Consider the following 20,585-nt stretch of genomic DNA (forward strand, 5'->3'; position numbering starts at 1 on the left):
TAGCAAAGGCAACGGATGCAATGACACCTCCTTTCTGCCCATCCGTTTGTGTCCTGTAGCTACCTCACAGAGGGCGGGCTCTGCAATGAGAGCCTTCACTGTCACAAGTCACCTGTTCCTTTGTCTGGAGACTTTTGCTGAGTCACAGAGGCAGACCCTTGAGGTTTTTCCTTGTCCCTTGAAAAGATTTCACAGTGGGCCTTAAGATTCGCTGACCAGAAGGGCTGGGAAATCAAACCCTAGCCCATGCCTTCCTTTTGCAGAAGAGCATGAGGAATGTGTCTGACTCCATTTTGAAGGCAGGAGCCATTCTGCTGTGTTGTTAAAAACCAGTTTCTGTCTGGAACCCGATCTGCCCCAAGCCATGGCCTTGACGTGTTTTTTGGGAACTCACAAACCCTCCCAGTTCTCAGGGTGACCATATGAAGATGGCTGCAGTGTTTTTTCACATTATTCAGTACTTAATGCTCCATTGTTTTCTGTAAACCTGCTTTGCAACTCCTGACTTGACTCCTTAAAAGGATCCTAAGACTCAGAGCTGTGCTTGGGTGCTCTCTCTCTCTCTCTCTCTCTCTCTCTTACATACCACTACAGTTCCCCCTCCTACCCCTCTTGTCCCCAACTGCCCCTCCCCATCTAAGGCCTCCCAAGGGGAGTCAGTAAAGCCTGGCACACTGGCTGCTGTCTCTGTAGCCTGATTTAGGAGGCAGCCACTGACCCTACTCTCTGTTCACTCCAGTAAAAATCAAGATGGCGCCGGGCAGCGATGCGTGCCTTAGAGAAGGGGTGGCCAGGCCACAGAGAAGGGAAGAGTGATTTGAAAAGTTCGTTTGCTGCAGCCACCAATCAGGGAAAACCTATTGGATGAGTGTGAAGTCTTCACATTCCCTCTGCTCAGCCATCCTCCAAAAGAGTGCCTGGGGGCCAGCCTTGGCTTGAGGGCTTGTACTTTGTCCTTTCTTTTTTTTTTTAATGTTTTAAAAATGATTTACTTTTTTTTTTTTAAATTTTATTTGCATTTGTGTTCTGTCTGCATGCGTGTCTGTGTGAGCTGCCATGTGGGTGCTGGGAGTTGAGCCCAGGTCCTTTGGAAGAGCAGCCAATGCCATCTCTCCAGCCCCCCACCCCCCAACCTGTCCTTTCTTTCGCCCTTACCTGTCTTCTTTGGCTAGGTACAGTTCTTAGGTGTTTCTGTTCCTGCTTCTGCCCCTCCCGTAGTCCCGCATACCCCATGTGCCCTTATTTCTTTCCACTCCATTACATTTGCTCCTAACTCCACGGGACAACTGTCACCGAGACCATCAGGGAGAGCACCGGGGATGCTCAGATTTATATTTTAGGGTCTATCCCTGCTAGAAGAGATGGGCAGGGCAGTGAGTTAGTAGGAACAGGAAATGGCTGCAGCTGTCTAGAAGTGTCTGGAAGGCAGTGCGTTGATAGCTCTGAAACCCTGGTCAAAACACACCCCTGACTTCAGCCCCATGGGTGACCAGGCCCTGTGTGTCATCTGGAAGCACTCCCCACCCGCCCTGGCTCCATCCAAATGCAGGTTCAAGAGAATGCTGCCCTGTTCTCCTAACCGCCAGCAGGATTTAGATGCCCATTACCGTGTACCTTTCATCCTCCAGTAACTGACCCTGGGGACACTTTGTTCTCCATTCCCACACTGGGGCAGAGCACCATGGATGGATGTATGGACCTTGTGTGTCCCCTCCTTAGGCCCCCACCCACCCCACCGTAGGTCACCCCCACTGTGCAGCGCTCAGGGCGCTTCTGCCCAAGTCGGCTTCATGTTTTTCCTCCAGTCCTCTCTCTGGTCCTCCAGGCTGGGAAGCCTCTCTCATCGGCACCTGGTCCCTTTTCCTTTTCTCTCACCATAGTGTCTGCCGAATAAAAGCCATGTCTCTTGGGTTCCTATTACAGCCTTCCCCTCAAGATCCAGCCTGCCACAGTCACATCACAGGAGGGAGCTTCTGGCACCATCCAGCATCCCACTAGGCTGTGCTCCAAACACGTTCGCGTGTAGGACAGGAGAAAAGCAGTTTTCCCTGGGCCTCCCTCCTCTGACCCAGTGTGCCTTCACTGACACACACACACACACACACACACACACACACACAGAGAGAGAGAGAGAGAGAGAGAGAGAGAGAGAGAGAGAGAAAACTCACTTTGAGTGTGGCAGGAGTTGAGAGAAAGGCAAGTTGTGCCTTTGGAAAGGGCTTCAGCAGTCCCTGCCTCCCCCAGTCCTGAGGACAGGATAAGAAACCTACTATCCTGTGCCTTCATAGCAAAGCTGGACCTCCACCCGCTCAAGCAATGGTCCTCATCCTTCCTGATGTTGCCACCCTTTAGTATAGTTCCTCATGTTGTGGCGACCCCAATCATAAAGTCCCGTCCTTGCTAGTCATAACTTGCTACTGCTATGAATCCCAATGATTCAGATATGAATCAGATATGAATCCCATATCTGATATGTCCATAGGGTTGTGACCCACAGGTTGAGGACCAGCGAGGGCATCTGCTACAGGCTTCCTTAAGCATCTCCATGGCCCTAGTGGTGCCCAGGGTATAAAGTTTCCATTCTGTTTACTTCCAAAGCTCCCTCCAGCTGGCCTCCTGACTGTTCTGGAAATAGATGACTTAAGGGGTCAAAGCCCTGAAGTTAGGAACGCAGAATTCTCAAAGCAACATGGATGAGTGGAACATATGCACTCTAAACCACGGTGGCTTTCCTATTCTAAAGACTGCAGTAAAACTTTGGATTTCGAGCACTTTCAGGGATTCCAAATATTTTCACGAGCCAAAATTTACTTAGGGTAGACACTGGAAAAGATCTCTTTCTTTGGCTATTTTCAAACTCTAAAAAAAAAAAAAAATATATAGGGGAATTTCTGACCCCCTTAAGGAGTTATCCCATTCTAAAAGGAGACATGAAGAACAAGGCGACAAATGTTATACATCTTACCCCCCACAGTTTTGTTATAAACTATTAGATATAGCTTACTTCAGAATATGGGGTCCTCACAGTCCTCCGGATCCCTTCAGAAGACAGACTTCAGATCTTGTGCAGAAGTCACATGCTGACTAAATGCATGCTGGGAGGTGGAGTTCAGGTTCCTGCTGAGACCTTTGCTAATTGTGGTTTTGTGAGGTTTTAAAAGAAGCGTTGAACTTTAATGTGTCCATGTTGCCATCTAGTGGACAGAACGCAGAACTGTTAATGCCAAGCAGGAAGTCCAGTCTTTTGTTTGCCTGTTATAGCCAGTGATATTGAAGGATCAGAAAAGGGCAGGTGGAAGACAGCAGGGCACATGCAAGGCACCCAATGCACTGAACATTCCAGTCACCCTAGTCCTGAACTCAGACTGCTTATGGGGAGGAAAAGAAAACTTCCGTGTCTAAGGTCTGGCATTAACCTCTTGTGTGTAGTCGGGTCTAACACATTCACCTGCAGCTGCAGAACACTGGCACCCTGGCTACCTGGGCCTGGGCATGGTGGAGTGCATCCAGCTTGAATGGAGCCTTGAAAGGAACAGAGTGGAACAACAGAAAATCAAGTCGGCTGAAGAAAACGGCTACAAAGCCTAAAGGGAAGCCATAGATCTGTGGGGGGTGGGGAGGAGGCTCTCTTGGCAAGACCAGAGACTTGTGGGTGAGTCTGATCGGTGTGATTGGGCACAGTGAGTATGTAGGTCATGTGTGAATGTCCTACATAAATCGGGGCACTCAATGCGTGTGCGGCACACTTTGCCATGGCCTCTTGCGCTGTGAAGGCTACAAAACAAAGCTATTGAATTCCAGCCTCCTTTGTTGCCAGGCTGGCCACCACACAGATCCGGCCAGGGAGATGCAGGCTGCACTTTCTGAGGGTTTCTTCCTTGAAGGGCAAGGTGATGCCTCTCAGGAGGTGCTGGCTCCTGCTCCTCTTTCTGAGCAGCAGCTGTGGTGTGGGTTTAATGGTCGGATGCATACGGGGAAGGACAGAGCAGAGCAAGACAAGGAGCTGTCCCTTCAAGGCCGGTTTGGGTGACTCCTCTGCACTCTGTGGGTGCACAAACTTCTGATCACTGCTTGTCAGTGTTTTGTGTTTGTTGTTGCTGGTGTTGCCTGGGAATAACTTGGTTAGGAATAATGAAAACAAACAAAACAAAATCACAGGGCTGGCTATCTTGCTCAGTGCTAGTCTCCCATGCCACAGGCCATGGGTTCAGTTTCTAGCACCTCATAATGGTGGCACCATGCCTGTGATCCCAGCACAAGGAGGAGATGTAGGAGGATCATGAAGGCTGCCTAGTAATTTCAAGGCCAGCCTGAACCACCGAAGATCCTTACTCAAAACAGGAACTAACCTCTCTCAAACACGGGGGGGGGGGGGGGGGGGAGAGAGAGAAGAAAGGAAAGGAAAGAAAGAAAGAAAGAAAGAAAGAAAAAAGGTTTGGTTTAAAAATAAAAACACTTGGGCAAGTCTTATGTTTCTCCTCGATAACTGAGTAAACAAGACCTGTAAAATGGCAAACTCGTCAGTTCTTATATGGGAAAGGAGAATAAAACAGCAGTTATACTAAGCATGTGTCAAGGAGGAGGTGTGGTGTGCAAGCTCAGTAGCCCAGTAACTGATAGACACATGCTGGATAAATGTCAGCTTTTTACAGAAAAACTAAAGTGTAGTAATTGACAGTATCTGTTGCCCTTTAGTTCTGCACGGGTCCTTCAGGCTCTGGAGGGCTCCTGCTGCCGAGCAATGCTCTTTCGTTTCACAAAGACCCTAGTGCTGAATCCAGAGGTGAGCTCACTCACATCTGGCTGCGCTCTGTGCTCTAATAAACATGTCTTTCCCTCTACTTTCCAGGGATTTGAAAGACTTTTTTTTTTTTTCTCATAGCAAGAGTGTTCTGAGACCGACCTCTGCATCTCTTTCTTAATATTGAACATTTAAATCCAAGGGACACATCTGTAGTCCCTGGATTTGGGAGGTCAAAGTAGGAGATTCCAAAGACAAATGGCTTCACAGCAGGACCTACTCTCAGAAGAAGAAAAATTCCCATCCAGATGTGATTTCAGTCCCGAGAGAAGCAGGACTGTAGGGACACTAGGCCACTCCTGCATGTGGCTCTGGCAGTCCTTGCCCTTCTCCAGGGTTCTAGTTGATTTGCTAAAAACTGTTAGATAGCATTCCTGGAGCTAGCCCCCAAGGTCCATTCCCTTATTTGGCCAATCCCCCCTCCTGAGGCTGACTATTAAGGTCCAGCTGTCAAAGTATTGAAATCTAGCAATCAAAAGGTCCCCCCTCCTTGGGAGGAGGGGCCATGTGAACAAGGGGGTTCAAGACCATGATGGGGAGAGGCACAGAGACAGCTGACTTGAGCTAGCGGGAGCTCATGTGGACTCTGGACTGACAGCTTGGGAACCTGCATGGGACTGAACTAGACCCTCTGAATGTGGGTGACAGTTATGTGAGTTGATCTGTTGGGGGAACCCTGGCACTTGGACCAGAACTTGTCCCAGGGGCATGAACTGGCTTTTTGGGGTCCATTCCCTATGGTGGTGGAGTCCATTCCCTCAGCCTTGATAGAGGGGGAAGGGCTTGGTCCTGTCTCAACTTGGCATGCCAGACTTTGTTTACTCCCCAAGGAAGGCCTTTCCCCCTGTGATGACTGGATGGGGATGGGAAGAGGGAGAGGTGGGTGGGGGGAGAGGAGGAGGAGGAAGAGGAGGAGGAGGAGGAGGAGGAACTGGGGTTGGTATGTAAAATGAAAAATAAAATTTTAAATAAAAAAAATGCCCCTTTGGTTCACCTAATTAATATGCCCGATTAACATTACATGCCTCATCCTAACGCAGGGCTCCCCCTCTTACCTTTGTAAACTGTTTTCCTATGTGCTACGTCTGTCTCAGGAACAAACACCCCTGCCTTTCCCTTGTTCCCTTCCCCTTCTCCCTTGTCCTCTATCTGCCTTGTCCCTCTGAGGCAAATAAATCTCCCTTAGGCTTGGGGTCCTGAGCTGGTAGCTTTTCTCATATGGTTCCTCGAACCAGATTCGGTCTACAGGAGCCTCCCTTAGTCCAGCTTTCACATTCAGACCTTCCCGTGCTGGCCTTCCAACATCAGCTAACTGGCTTTTCATTGTTGTGAAGAGAGACCATGACTACGGCAAGAAAGAGAACGTATAATATAATTAGGGGTGGCCTCGAGGCTGTCGAGGCTAAAGTGGAGCTTTCGAAGCTTTGGGGGAGCCTGCGGTGTGCACGATCTTTAAAAAGTAGGGAAGGCTTTTGTAGACCGTAGTGTCTTAGACCTGCCTGTGAAGTGTCTGTAAGGAGGGGACAACCTGGAGGACACAGAAAGATGGTAAGGCAGGGGAAGGTCTGTCTGGTTCTCAGAGACAAACGGTCAAGCTGAAATCCCTAGGACAAAAATCGACAGCTAAGAGGAGAGTGTGCTAAGGAGCTTCTGGAAGGCTTTAACCCCGATGAGTTCAGAGGACACCTGTGACCTGTGAAGATGGCCCAGCGGATGGAACCTTTTCCTGATGTATTAGGCCTTGCTTATTTATGCCTCACTTGAGCATCTTCGTAGTTCTGGGATCACATGGCGCTTGCTGAGGACAGGTGACAAGATTTTCAGGGTGCTTCCCCAAGATCACCTTTGTAACCCCCATTTGTACTATGTGCTATGGGACGCTGGTTTGGGGTGTTGTCTCACGTGGCCCATCTTCTGAAAAAAGGTTTTGTTATATAAATGACATAATGCTAATCTGTGACCTGTGTTTTGCAAATTTGGAGTCATTGGAGAGACAAGGTACTTCCACCTACATTACTGGGACTGGGTGCATCGAAAAGGAAAAAAAAAAAAAAAAAAAAATGCAAAAGGTTCCCTCATGGTGGAAAAGAACACCCCTCGACATAAGGTTATTGCATGAAAACCCCAGTGCCGGGGTGGGCTACCTCCGCGTCAACTGTTGGCTAGGGAAGCCCTCTAGGCCTCACAAACCATAAAGGCTTATTGCTACTGATGTATGTCAAAACCAGCAGTAAGACCCCGTCCCGTTCCTGGAGACCCCGCATGTACATGCTGTGACTGCAAATACGGAGAAACTAAGCTGGGACTGAACTGGAAACAGCCTTCGCAGTGCCAGAGGAGCCACATAAGTCGCTAGTGAACTGTCACCAGTGTTCCTATGGACCAGGCATGCTACGATACCAAACACCAGACACGATGGACCTGCTTGTGCAATAGTGGCTTGGCTGGCATGGGGGAGACCAGCAGCCTCCTGGTGAAGGCCTGCTCCACAAGAGGGTTCATGGAGTACTGGAAAAGCTTGTGGCTGGGGAGGTCATAGGTGGCATTCACTTTGGTCTGTCGTGGGCTATCTATCTGGGGTGAGTAGACACGTGTGTTCTGTCTTCCCAGGAAAAGTTTTGGCATATAAAATAGCTTTATATTAATTTATGTGCTATGTTCTAGAATGATCTAAATCATATATGAGTAACTTTAATGAAATGTATACATGTTGTGCCCATATGGAAAGATAAAGTTTTCCTTCAAGAACTTTATTCTTTGCAATATATAAAAATAAATAAAACAGTCCAACTTTTGTGAGTGTCACAAATAGAAGAAGAAGAAGGAGAAGAAGGAGAAGAAGAAGGAGGAGGAGGAGGTATTGCTATCACACCATTCTATATAACTGGAATAAATTAGTTTCTTGTTCCTCCATCTTCCAATTACAGGCAAAGTGAAAATTAGACTGAAATTAAGTTGGACTGCAACATCACTGTCAGGGTAGACACAGGAAGAAGGCCAGAGGATGCTGTGGTTCCAGAGGATGTTTTGGGTGGGACATCTACTGCATTTTGCACTCAGGTCCATCTTTTCCTGAGGAGGGCTGACAAAGGTCTGCCTTAGGGTCCATGGTCTTTACTTCTGCAGCTGGTTCCTCTGACAAAGAAAAGAAAGACAAATTAACCCTATGTAGATACACACAGAAGCAAGCCCATCATGGAGCAGAGAGGACATTAAAGCAGGAAGGCTGACTGGCTCGTGTGTTGGTGAAGAAGTAGGTACACGAGTTCTATGCTCCATTCTGTCACAAGGTGAACTGTCAGGAAATGACATTCTGCATAAAGACATATGTCTGTGGTAAGACATATTCACAGCCACTTAACTTGAGACTCAGAGTGAACCAAATATGAACTAAGTTTGCTTTCCCTTCATTCCACTTTTACAGAAAGAAAGTATGTTGGTGTCACTCCAGAGGAGTGGCTCTCATAGAAGCTTCCATATTTAATGGTAGTCCTACCTAGTTCCAAAGCCTAAGGACCTCAATGACTGCCCCTGCAATATAGCCACAGTGACACTTTTATCTTGGGGCTAATAAGAGCTATCTATCTAAAGAGATTTACGGCCTGTTGAACAGAGGAGAAATCATTCCTGGTACTATAAACTCACAGCTGCTCACAGCTGGAGATGAGAGGCCAGGGAGGGGAAACCTACTTCTACCACTACCCTAAGCCAGTATCCCCTAACTGTATTCTAAATACATACTCTTTACCACAGGTAAGGGAAGGTCTCACTCCTCATCAAAGAGACCATTACAGAAACTGATCAAAGCGCAGAGAACTGGCTGCGGCTACCCAGTCTCAGTTGATACATCTGCAACACAACTCCTACACCTAAGGCTCAGGCAGAAGAGGCGGTGGAGAGAGTCTAAGAGCCAGAGGACCAGAAAGTCTTTTAGCTATGGCAGGGAAGTTACAACCATGAAATCTCAACACCACTCCCGAACCAAGGCCTGAACAACAGCTAACATTGCAAAGTAGATGGGTGTGTGTGTGTGTGTGTGTGTGTGTGTGTGTGTGTGTGTGTGTGTGTGGTGTGTCTCACAGGGCCCTATCCCTGGATGAAGAGCTAAAAGCAATTAATAATGGTCGAGAAAGGGAGAATTATTCTTCTCCACAGATGAGCTTTCTGACTGGAGCTCCAAGTGGTCAGTTCTGGAAAGATCCATGCAGGCAACAGTGAACATGTTGCATTTACTCTTTATATGTAGAGTTACCAACAGTGGTTAAACAGGAGGGTATGAACAATTCACTTTGAGTTTACATGTATGAGCATCTGCCTGGTGCCCTCAGAGGCCAAGAGAGAGTATTAGATGCCTTGGACTTGGACTTATACAGTAGTGAGCTGCCATGCGGGTCCTGGGAATGGAATCCCAGTCTTCTTGCTGAGCTGCCTCTCTCAAGTTCTGAGTTTTTAAAAATACTATATTGTTTGGTAATCAATTGTGGAATGGGAGGTAGTGGATAGTAGCAATCTCACCGTTTGGGAGGCCACAATTCGAGAGTAGCCTGGGTTATAAAGAAGAACTGTCTAGAAACAGAAATGCCCAAACCTCTAACCCCCAAACCAAATATCACCCCTCAACAGCAAAACAAGCAACAACAAAATGTTACCCTATGTTGCTCAGAGCAGTGGAAATCTCACTCCATCCATCCTATTCTTTGCCCACTATGAACACTACCTGTGCAGCAGCAATCATCTCACAGGGTGGATGGATCATCATAGTGTAGCAGAGTTTGTATGTAAGAAACCTTATTTTACTTAATAGCCCATGAATAACACTAGTGATGCTGGCAGTTTGAACATGCTAATGTGGAGGTATAAATTCCTTTAAGTGAAAGGGGAAGTTTAACTATGATCGGTATGCATAAAAACAAAACACAACAGTACGTAGGATTTTATGCTATCCAGGATTTCGGGGGCCCCTGGAGGGCCTGGAAAGCATCTCTCACAGATAAAAGCGGACTACAGGAATATGAGCTTCACATCTGACCTCTGAGCTGAGTAGGCTTGAGTGGGTGAGGTCAGATGCGGCGCTTCTGCAATTGTGACAGTGACAGCAAGTGGCAAGGGAACAGAGTGAGCCCAAGTCTGGGAAACACCACGAAACTGTGAAGTCAACAGGAAGGTGAGTGCTGGCTGCCGAGCTTCTGAGGGCTCAGCAGATGCCGCCTGTGCACGGGCCTGCTGAGCCCCACACAGGGCCCATCTGTTCTCCCAGCGCATAGCACCTGTGCAGGCACCTACCTGGGCACAGTCCTAAACTCGAGTTATCAAAATAGCGAACTGGGTAAGGTGCCGGGAGAGACTTCGGCCGGTTATCAAAAAGCCATGATTTTGGTGATTCTTTCGGCACAGGATCTTGGAAGTTCTGTTCCCTGAACCGAGAAGGTGTGTTCTGTCTCCTTTTAGAATCTGCGCCAGTCACTTTGGGAGACTTTGGAGAGTTCTCACAAGCTGCTTCCCTGTAAGTGTCTCTTTTAAGGGTTCTTCCCTTCATCGTATCAAGCTTCTTGAAGAGCTGAGATTTATCACTTAAATAGAAGCAGAAAGATCAGATATCTAAATGTGGGAATGGGAAAAATTTAAAAAGAACTCCATCCTACTAAAACATGTAACATGAAACAGCATTTTATTACATGTGTATTTTATCTCCACCCCAACACTCTGTTTGGACTACTTCAATGGTTCAGATGTGAGGAGTTATATAAATTGAATAATTAAAGTAAAATTTGTTTTTTGTGACAAGGTTTCTCTGTGTTTCCCTGACTGCCCTTGAACTCACCCTGTAGACCAGGCTGGCCTAGAACTCACAGAGATCTACCTGCCTCTCTACCTCCCGAGTGCTGAATTAAAGTCATGTGCTACCACTGCCCAGCATAAGCATAAAAGTTTTGATTATTTGATTATGGAGTTTTGCATTACAGAGGTTTTGATTATGAGGGTTTTTGAATGAGTCCACAACACCCAGAGTGGCTGATGAGCTATTGTGCTCAGGGTTATAGGAAGCTTATTGACCCCTTATAGAAGTACATTTTCATCTGCCCTAATTTCTCTTCTCCGTCTTGGTTGTTACTTCTCCACCTCCCTGAATCTATCTACACATGATCAGATTCCTCCTTCAAAATGTAATTTCTTTCAAGTTACCCGCAGCCTGCTTTTTGTTTTGCCGAGACAGGGTCTCTAAGTTGTAATGGCCTTGTCATGGCTTTCCTATCTTTGCCTCCTGAGTTACAACCATACACAGTCTGGCTTCTCTTTTATATTAATGTTAAATCATTAGGCCTGGGATATTTTATTCATCTACTCATTTCTGCAGTGCTGAGGAATAGAAGCTAGAGCCTTGAGCATGCCAGGCAAGCATTCTGCCACTGAGCTATACCGCCAGCCCTTTACACTTAATGTGTTGCGTCTGTGGCACAAGAAGTTCTACACTTCTATGGTAGGAGAAGCTGATAATCCAATGTTGCAAGTATGTCTAAAAACAGGGTACACTAAGGGACTGGGGTCCTTTGGGACACAGCTTCACTGACTGTGCCAGCTGTTTTTCAATGCCCTTCATTTTCTGGTCCTTGACCTAGTTACAAGCATGGTTTAAGTGGGTAAAGTACTTAAGTTTTAATTCCGAGAATCTGGAGTTAAAAAAAAAAGCTGGGTGCACAGTCCATGCCTGTATCCGGTCCTGGGGAGATAGAGGCATGAAGCTCTCTGGGGTTTGCTGAATCAGCGAGAGACCCGGTCTCCAAACACACTGGAGAACTGCCCGAGGAAGACACTCACACTGACCTCTGGCCCCCATGCACCAGTGTGTACAGTTAATAGATAGCAAACGTGAAGCAAAGCCATTTTATTTATCTCTTGACAGGGTTTCTCTGCATAACCCTGGATCTCACTCTGTAGACAGGCTGACCTCAAACTCAGAGATCTGCCTGCCCCTGACTCCTGAGTGCTGGGATTAAAGGTGTGTGCCACCACTGCCTGGTTATTCACATTTCTTTAAAATAAATATATAAATAAATAAACATTTATTATACAATCTCTAAAAATTGCTTTCCTCCAAGTTAGTGAAAGGTTACAATTGCAGAAAATATATGCAAATAATATATGTCACAACAAAACATGCCCTTTCCGTTTGTTTGGCTTCCTTTTTGTTTGTTTTTGTGTGTTTTGAGACAGGCTCTCTCTCTTATGTAGCCCTGGCTGTCCAGGAACTTACTATATAGACCAGGCTGGCCTGGAACTCACCGAGATCTGCCTGTCTCTGCCTCCAGAGGGCTGGAATTGAAGGTGTGTGCCACCACACCTGGGCTTAGAACTTACCTTAATAGCTGATTATTTTGCTTTACTAGCTGTTCATTTTGCTGCTTTAGTTTAGAAATTTCTTTTTCCATCCTTATATATTCACTTTGCAAAATAAGAGCTTTCGTGCTTTGTACAATTCCACTGCCACCTCCACAGGTTAAAGGTTTACTCAGAGTCACAGAGTCCGGCTCGGATATCACTGCAAGAGGCAAACATACACACAGGTTGGTGCTCTAATTTTTGTAAGCAAAACGAAACACAGGATGTTTCTGTGTTGCCCAGGCTGGCTTTGAGCTGGTATTGATCTTCTTGTCAACCTCCTGAGTGAGTGCTGGGCACTGTGCCACCATGTCCAGCCAGGCAGGTAATCTTAAATAGCTCTGATGCTCAAAAAAGAAGTATTAAAAACTGCAACAGGCTGCTACAGAAACCATTTCCCGGAAGTCGTCTTTGATTCTGTGCTTCTCCCTCATCAACCCTGTCTACTTGACCATCAGTCTTCATTTCCCTACAATCTGCCTCCACGGTACATTACCACATCTTCCACCCCAAGTGCAGAAACAGCAATTGATAATCACAGCCATTCCGAGTTGGTCCATGCTCTGATCACCTGTGGGGCTTGTCACCTGCTACCTTGTTGCAGGTCATGCAGAGGCTGCCCCAAAGTCAGACTCAACATGTACTTCTGAACACCCCCAGATGAGAGTAACATTGTCAGCGTTATGAACAAAACCGTACAAAAATGGAGATGTTATTTATCCGAACAACCCATTAGGTCACCAGCAGATCATTATACAGACACAGGACAGACAGGTACGTGAGGAGATCAGTGGGGTACATCTTTATCGTTCAGGTATGATACAGGCAGGTATCTCTAAACTCAGAACTGCTCCAGTATCCCAGGGGATAGCATGTCATTAGACTCAGAAAAGCCCTCAACAAAATCCAACCTCCCTTCACGATAAAAGTTTCAGAGAGACTAGGATAGAAGGGACATACCTCAAAATAATAAAGAAAGCCTACTACAACATCCCCACAGCCACAGTCTTAATAAATAAGAGAAAAACTCCAGGCATTGTATGTCGGATGATGTGAGACTTGTAAGCAATCAGCCTCTAATGGGATGTCTACATCATACCCGGATCTACTGGGTAAGAGCCAGAGGTAGTGGAGACTCCAAGGGAACTGTTTTAGAGGACACAACAGGGCTGGAGCATGGATGGACTCACAGAGATTGCAATGATACACAAAAAACCTGTACAAGTTAAGGCAGATAAAATCCCAGCATGGAGAAGCAGGAGTGGGCACAAGTAGCTCTTTGTGACTGACAGCTGCTGGGAGAGGGGAAATCAGTTCTTTTCAATGGAGTGACCCTGGGTACGTCAGCCACACTTGCTGGCAGGCCCCATGCTCAGGAATAGCCGACCAACACAAAACAGCTTTTTGTCTTGTGTTTCTTAAGAGAAAGAAAGAAAGGAGAAACAAGGTTGGGTGTGTGCTGGGGGAGGATCTAGGGGTTGTGGGAGGGTGAAGAATATGCTCAAAATACATGGCATGAAAATCTGAAAAAAAAAAGAGGAGAACGTATCAAAATACTTTAAGGCTATGTACATAAAGTACATGTGAAGGTAAATCAATTTTGTTTAAATTTGGGTCAGACTCCTAAAGTATCGCACTTTGCATATGAAAATGTTTCAAAATCTTAAAAAGTTCAAAATCCCAGACACTTGTTTCCAGGAACTACAGATTATGGCTTGTATACACTTATTATCTTGGCCCGTCTATAACCAAGAAGCCACACTTGTATTTTATCCCTTGAAGTTTTGCAGTTAGGAACTAAGATCACTGCAATAGACACTTAGGAAGTTCAAGCCACACTAGACACCAGGCAACATAGTGAACATATTGTTTTCATTTTCTTATTAAAAAATTAAAATATAATCACACCACTTCCCACCTTGCCCTTTTTTCTTCTTTCCTTCCTTCCTTCCTTCCTTCCTTCCTTCCTTCCTTCCTTCCTTCCTTCCTTCCTGTCATACACCCAGCCCTCCCTCTCAGACTGACGGCCTCTTTTTCTTTGATATCGCTACTGAGTCCTTTTAGTGTGGCTTGCGTGCACGAGTCCAGGGCTGACTACTTTGTACTGGGGAACAAATGATCATCCCTCAGAGAGGCTAATTCTCCACTTCCCATCTTCTTTTGACTACAGTAGCACACATGTGTGCTTTATTCTCTTGGGCATTTAGAATTCTCAAAGTGCTGTCCCACATCAGCCGGTCTGATACACAGGTGTGTGAAGGTCCGTTGGTCACTGAGGAAGTCAGTCCAGAGACTTTCCCCCAATGTTTAGCTAATGCTTGTTCTAGTACATAAAGCTGCACCAGTACTCAGCATTCTTCCTCTACAGGAACACAAGGCATAAGAAAAAAGCGACCGCAAGGAGTATACGTCCTTCCAACCCCCAAACTATTGTAATTTCTTAGTTATATACATACCGCTAAAACCTACTTGGATGTGTTTGGTTTGTACTGGGAAGGAAGTTCACCCTTGATAGTTATGCCATTCTTTTACAGCAGTCAATATTTCAGCAATATGTGAAGAGCCAATTACATAAAAGTAAAACTGCCTTGTAGAGTCTCCAATGGATAAGCTGTTGGCACTGTAACCCTGTCAGTAAAGGGTCTAAGAGTAACACAGTACCGTGACTTTAACAGTGGACTAATGCAGGTTTAGTATTGAATGTCATGGGAATAATGTGAGTGTCAAGTGAACAGCAGGAGTCTTCAAAGTCTACATGTGTTCTGGCCAAAGAATCAACTAAGTGCGGCCCATAGGTGCTCCGAGACTGAAGTGGCAATCACAGAGCCCGCAATACGGCCTCTCTATACATGTATGGTTGTTTGTTTTTTTTTTTTTTTTTTTTTGTTTTTGTTTTTTAAACTTTTGTTACTTTTATTTTGATAAGACCACATAAACTCTTAAGACATTTCCAACACACCATAGTGTTGTTAACTATAGCTCTTATAATGTCGATAAGGTATTTAGACTCATTCACAGTACCCAACTGCAACCTTGTACCTGTTGGCCTAGTTTCCCCGTTTCATGTCTCTAGTAGTTGTCATTCTACTTTCTTCAATTCTCATTGCACATACAAGCCAGACTTACAATGCCCTTCTGTGTCTAGTTTACTGAATTTGGAATGCTGCCCTTCAGTTTTTTTTTTTTAATTTTAATTATTTATTTTACATCCTGACTACAGTTTCCCCTCCCTCCACGTTCCCTCTGGCCCCCCAACCCTCCTCCAATCCACTTCTGTTTCTTTTCAGAAAGGCGCAGGCCTCCCATGGGTAGCAACAAAGCGTGGCACACGGAGCTGAAGTCAGACTAAGCAGCTCCCCTGTGGACAAGGCAACTCAGTATGAGGAATAGGTTCCGAGGACCCAGCCAAGGCATCAGGGACAGGCCCTGCTCCCATTGTTAGGAGTCCCACAAATAAACTTGCTTGCTGTTTTTGTGGGGCTCCTAATGGTGGGAGTGGGGGCGTTTCTGACTCTTTCTCCTGCCCTTGGGACCCCTTTCCTCTTACTGGGTTGCCTCACCCAGCTCTGATAAGAGGGTTTGTACCTAGTCTTACTGTGCCCTGTTATGCCTTATTTGGCTGACATCCCTTACAGGCCTTCTCTTTTCTGATTGGAAACAGAGAGGGGTGGTGGTGGTGGTGAACTGGGAGGGCTGGAGGGAAAGGAAACTGAGAGGAAAAAAAAAAAATCTGCGTTCTTCAACTTACTTGAGGTATCCTGGGCCTGTTGATTTCTTCTAAGATTTTCTCTCAGCATCCTTATCACTTCTTTTTGATGTGTAACGGTGGCTTTTGTAGAAAGAATTCTAACAAGGATAAAATAATAAAAACACGTCAATGTCCAAGTGATTTTTATAGGGAAGAGGATTTTCTAATTTGATATGCCACAGTGACGTAACACCCCTATGCTAGAGCAGATCAGCCCCTGGAATATAGCTCAGCTCTCATGGCTACACCCAAATGTAACCATCGGTTCAGCTGTAGGAACAGTCCAGCTTTATTACTGAGAAACTAACTCATTTAAAACTTCTAGAAACATAATAGGCATTAGTTATAAACTGAACAAAATTCATTTTGGAGACACTATAAATTATTCCCACGGAGTGATATAAAAGAAAATTGCCAGAGATGAAAAGGAACAGAACAATCAAACCAAACCAAAACCCCAACTTCCACACTGTCAGGTAAGCAAACCCTCACGCAGCTCTGATCAAGGGCAGGAGTCAAAGGTCAAGTACTGCACTGCTCCCAGAGGAAAGAGATGTCAGCAATTCAAGAGTTAATCAGAAATGATGAGTTATAAGCCTGTCTTAAAAATTATACGGTTCTTGGGCTGGAGAGGAGGTTCAGTAGTTAAGAGCACTGGCTGTTCTTCTAGAAAGGTCCTGAGTTCAGTTCTCAGCAATCACATGGTGGCTCACAACTATCTATGAGATCTGGTGGCCTCTTCTGGCATGCAGCCACCATACATGCAGGTAGAACACTGCATGCATAATAAATCAATCTTAAAAAGGTTACACTGGTAACTATTGTTTTTAAGTTGTGGCATAGGCCTTCAGTCAGATCAGGCGGATATCTGAGTTTGAGGTCAGCCTGGTCTACACTGAGAAACCGTCTCAAAAAACCAGATATATGCTGACTGCATTTTATAGGTAAAACCGCCCTTTCTAATTAAGAACACAATATTGGTTTCATTGAAACCTTAGGCTCTTAGCAATGGGAAGCTGGGTACACAGCCTGAAGACTCATGGGGCACTTGTTACTTCTGGGCAGAGCTAAATGTCATTTATTATGAGGAAGAAAGCCTAAAGAGCTAGGTTACACCTTGGAACATTGTATATGATGCCATTATTATATGAGTATATATCTCTCACGTAAGCCTTCCTTTTATTCAAATGCAAGGGCCGGATGAGCTCTACAGATTGTTTAAGGAGATGGGTAGACTCTGAGTTCAGTTGCTCTGACTGTTCAGTGTTCTTTCCATTATGCTCTATACAGAAAAAAAACTTTCCGTGCGCTGTTCTGTGTAACAGAACACACAGGTAAGTTGGTAAAAGGAGGACATGATGCTGGGTCCCCAGTACCAACAGAAAACAATCTTCACATAAAAATGCAATAGGGAGAAGAAGGGGAACCGAGAGCAACCTTAGTAAACCTCTGCGCACACACAGAAAAGCGCAGGCGCTCTCTCAGCACACAGGTGGAAGGATGGCCAGCCCCATTCAGACACCACGGAAGAAGACCCATCAAAGACACCTGCTGACCTACGAGGCTCACGTGCATCTTTTTCAGGACTGGGGATTGAAACCAGGGCCTTGAGTATGTTAGACAAGTGCCTGACCACCAGCTCTACGCCACAGGCAGAACCCAGCTTAATTTTTTAATCGTTTGTATATGTAATCACTATCTAATGAGCTTACAAAGCCATGGGTACATATGGATTTTTTTGAAAGTAAAGAAGTATTTTTATAAATTACTTTCTAAAAGTAAATACATGCAAAGATGTTTGTGAAGTTTATAAAGAAATGTTATGTGACTAAAGCAGACTTCAACAAAGGCAAAGGCAGACATACTCCTTTTCGAATTCCTTGGCATTCTCCTTCTTTTCTAGGTCAGTTTTCACCAGCTGCATTTTGAGATCCTCAATTTCTTCTTTATAAGGCACAGCTCCTAACGCAACTCTGTCCTGTCATGGAAAAAAGTACAGAGAAATAAGATCCATGGGCGCATTCTGACGTGTCTATACAATGGTACTACTGCACTATCAACAAGTGATGAGGGGACTGAGGATGAAGAACGGTTTGCCGTGTACTTTCCTGGCTTGCTGGGAGCCCTGGTCCCATCCCTAGCATCTCATACGGTAGCTATGGTGACATAAGCCTCTAATGCCTTTACTTTTTTGTGGGTGTGCACACACACGTGCCATGGCTTGCAGGTGAAGGAAGGAGACAACTGGCAAAGTCAGCTCTCTCTCTCTCCATGTGTGTTCTGGGGATTGGACTCGGGCTTGGTGGTAAGCATCCTTAGCCACTGAGCCATTTTGCAGGCTCTTATTCAGTTAATAAATGCTATATTATATTTGACAGCTATATGCATAGGATAAAATTAATACTTTGGGAGTAAATTTTGAAGTAAGTACTTTTGGATACTACAGATTTAAAAATAGGATTCACAGAACCAATTTTAAAAAGTCAAACTATGAAAAGAGTTTATGGATCTCTTTTCAGGATGGAATAAAGCCATATGCTAGTATATCATCCAGACTAACTGTGCGGCCTGCAGTATCCCTGATGATGAGGCAGTCTACACTGAGTTTTGACAAAATGTGTTGTTGCTTATCCTATTTTAAAATTCTTTTTTCCAGCATAATAAAAATAATCAGTGTTTTACATGCAAATATGCCACAACATTTCATCGAGCCCCTTCTTTTTCCAGTCTGTGAAATGAACTTGAGCCCTTACACAGGTGTTGTGGTAGGGCTGTGGTTAAGAGGGAAGAACAGAGAATCCAATTATTTGCTAAATCCAACAGGTCTAGCATACCTGAAGCATTTTTACTGTTGCTTTTGTGCTTTCAAGGCATTTGTTTGACTCATGGACTTCATGCTGGAGCTTTGCTACCAAGTCCTTAGATACCGCTAGTTCCTTCTGCATCTTTGCAATCTGGCCTTCCTTATGCATGGCACTTTCTTTGGCTTCTTGTAAGGAGGTTTCCAGCTCCTGAATTTTCTGTTAGAGAAAGCACAGTCAATAGGGAAAATCCACAGTATGTTCAATGAGACAAAAATGATCATCTGTAGTTAGTTATTAAGTTTTCACAGATTGAATCAACAAATGAGAGGGTAAATATTGTTTAATCTATCTAAATACAAGTCCTTTTACTTAGAAAAATGACATTTCACATGTTAAAAGAATGCCAAAATTTCACATTATAACTTGACAGCAAATTCTCAAGGCCACACAAATGAGAACACAGAAATTACATGATATACCAGTTAGCAGAGTTCTAAGTACATTTAGTAGCCAGTCACCTTTTAAATTAACACTATTCATAAAAGGGCACGTGGAGTTTCTACAGAAATTTAAAGGTGAAACTATATGAAAAAAAAAAAAAACAAAAAAAACTTAAAACCATAAAATGAAAATAAAGTCTCCCCAGATCCTAACAAGGACTACAAAATCTTTTTGGGTATCTCCACCTCCAGAAAATTTCTGAGCAAGAATAAGCAAGTATAAAATTTATAAAAGTGGCCAACCATATGCAATAAACATACAGTTATTCTTGAGGGAAACTTCCCACCCTGCCCCACCAAATTTGTGATCTTCTAGTTTCTAATGGCAATTTTCAAGCTAATGGTTGATGTTTTATCTTAAGTATTTACTTTGGTAAAAATGATAAATTATAATTGGCTTTTGATTTCTCACTAAGACATTTTGCATACTAGCAAAACACAGTAGGATAGTTACTGTTGTTACAAATTCCCAAGCAAAGACAGCTAATAGTCTAGCTGGGTTGTTCAAATGATACTGATTCTTACACATTTTTTTTTTTTTTTTTTAAATTTAAATAGGGAGAACACGGACATACATTTCAATTTGCCTAACAATTTTGCTATGCTTTGAGCCTCTTAGCTTTTTACAATAATGTTAGTCAACATTCAAGACAATAGCTAAAGATAAGCTAAACTGCTACTATTCTCTAAATTAACTTGTTTTCCATGCATGTTACAGTTGAGATGAAATTCATATCTTTTAAGAAACTTATGGCACACTGTAGAAATACCAAACATGGCAATGAACTACCCTGTATACAGTATTTAAACTATCACTTACTTCTGTTTTTTAACTCATATAAAAATCCAACTTATCACACACATGTACAATAGTGTATTCATGTTTAGTGAATATGTTAAAGCTCTAAACTCCAGGAAGTTTCATACCTCTGATATTAGTTGTTCACCTACTGGTGCAACATGAGGATTTTTACTACCCTGTGGAGAAGGATGTTTGGTAGGATGGACACGGGCAGCAGACCAGGAGACAGTCAAAGCCTGGTAGTCTCTAGATAGTTGTTTAGTTTTTTCCTTCAGTGATTTCAGGTAATGTTCTAACTCTTTGCATCTGGCAGCATTTCCTTCCTCAAACTCTGTTGATTCGTTTATCATGGCCTGTGAACAGTAAGAGACCACTACAGCTTTAAAGTAACTGATATATTAAAGTCACAGCAAGAAGACCGCTAGAATTCTAGGACAGTGTGCAAGCTGAAATTCATTATTTAGGATGTCAGAACAGTGCGCGAGGCAATGAATGCACACGTCTCTTTCAACATGTTGGATGTTAATAATGATGTGACTAAAAAGAGGCCACT

General features: G+C 44.4%; 1 protein-coding gene across 1 annotated transcript in view; it reads right to left on the reverse strand.

The window, feature by feature from the left end:
- The window catches only part of Cenpe (centromere protein E), a 69,747-nt gene that overhangs the window by 6,693 nt on the left and 42,469 nt on the right, over positions 1-20,585 (reverse strand). The window contains 8 exon segments of the mRNA XM_051185457.1: positions 3,005-3,171; positions 3,173-3,194; positions 10,085-10,371; positions 12,158-12,338; positions 15,927-16,024; positions 17,792-17,904; positions 18,761-18,946; positions 20,158-20,385. Coding sequence (XP_051041414.1) covers positions 3,042-3,171; positions 3,173-3,194; positions 10,085-10,371; positions 12,158-12,338; positions 15,927-16,024; positions 17,792-17,904; positions 18,761-18,946; positions 20,158-20,385 — 1,245 coding nt within the window. The 3' untranslated portion in view covers positions 3,005-3,041.

The sequence above is a fragment of the Phodopus roborovskii genome, unplaced genomic scaffold (genome assembly GCF_943737965.1).
Source record: "Phodopus roborovskii unplaced genomic scaffold, PHOROB, whole genome shotgun sequence".
In the NCBI taxonomy this organism is placed as follows: Eukaryota; Metazoa; Chordata; class Mammalia; order Rodentia; family Cricetidae; genus Phodopus; species Phodopus roborovskii.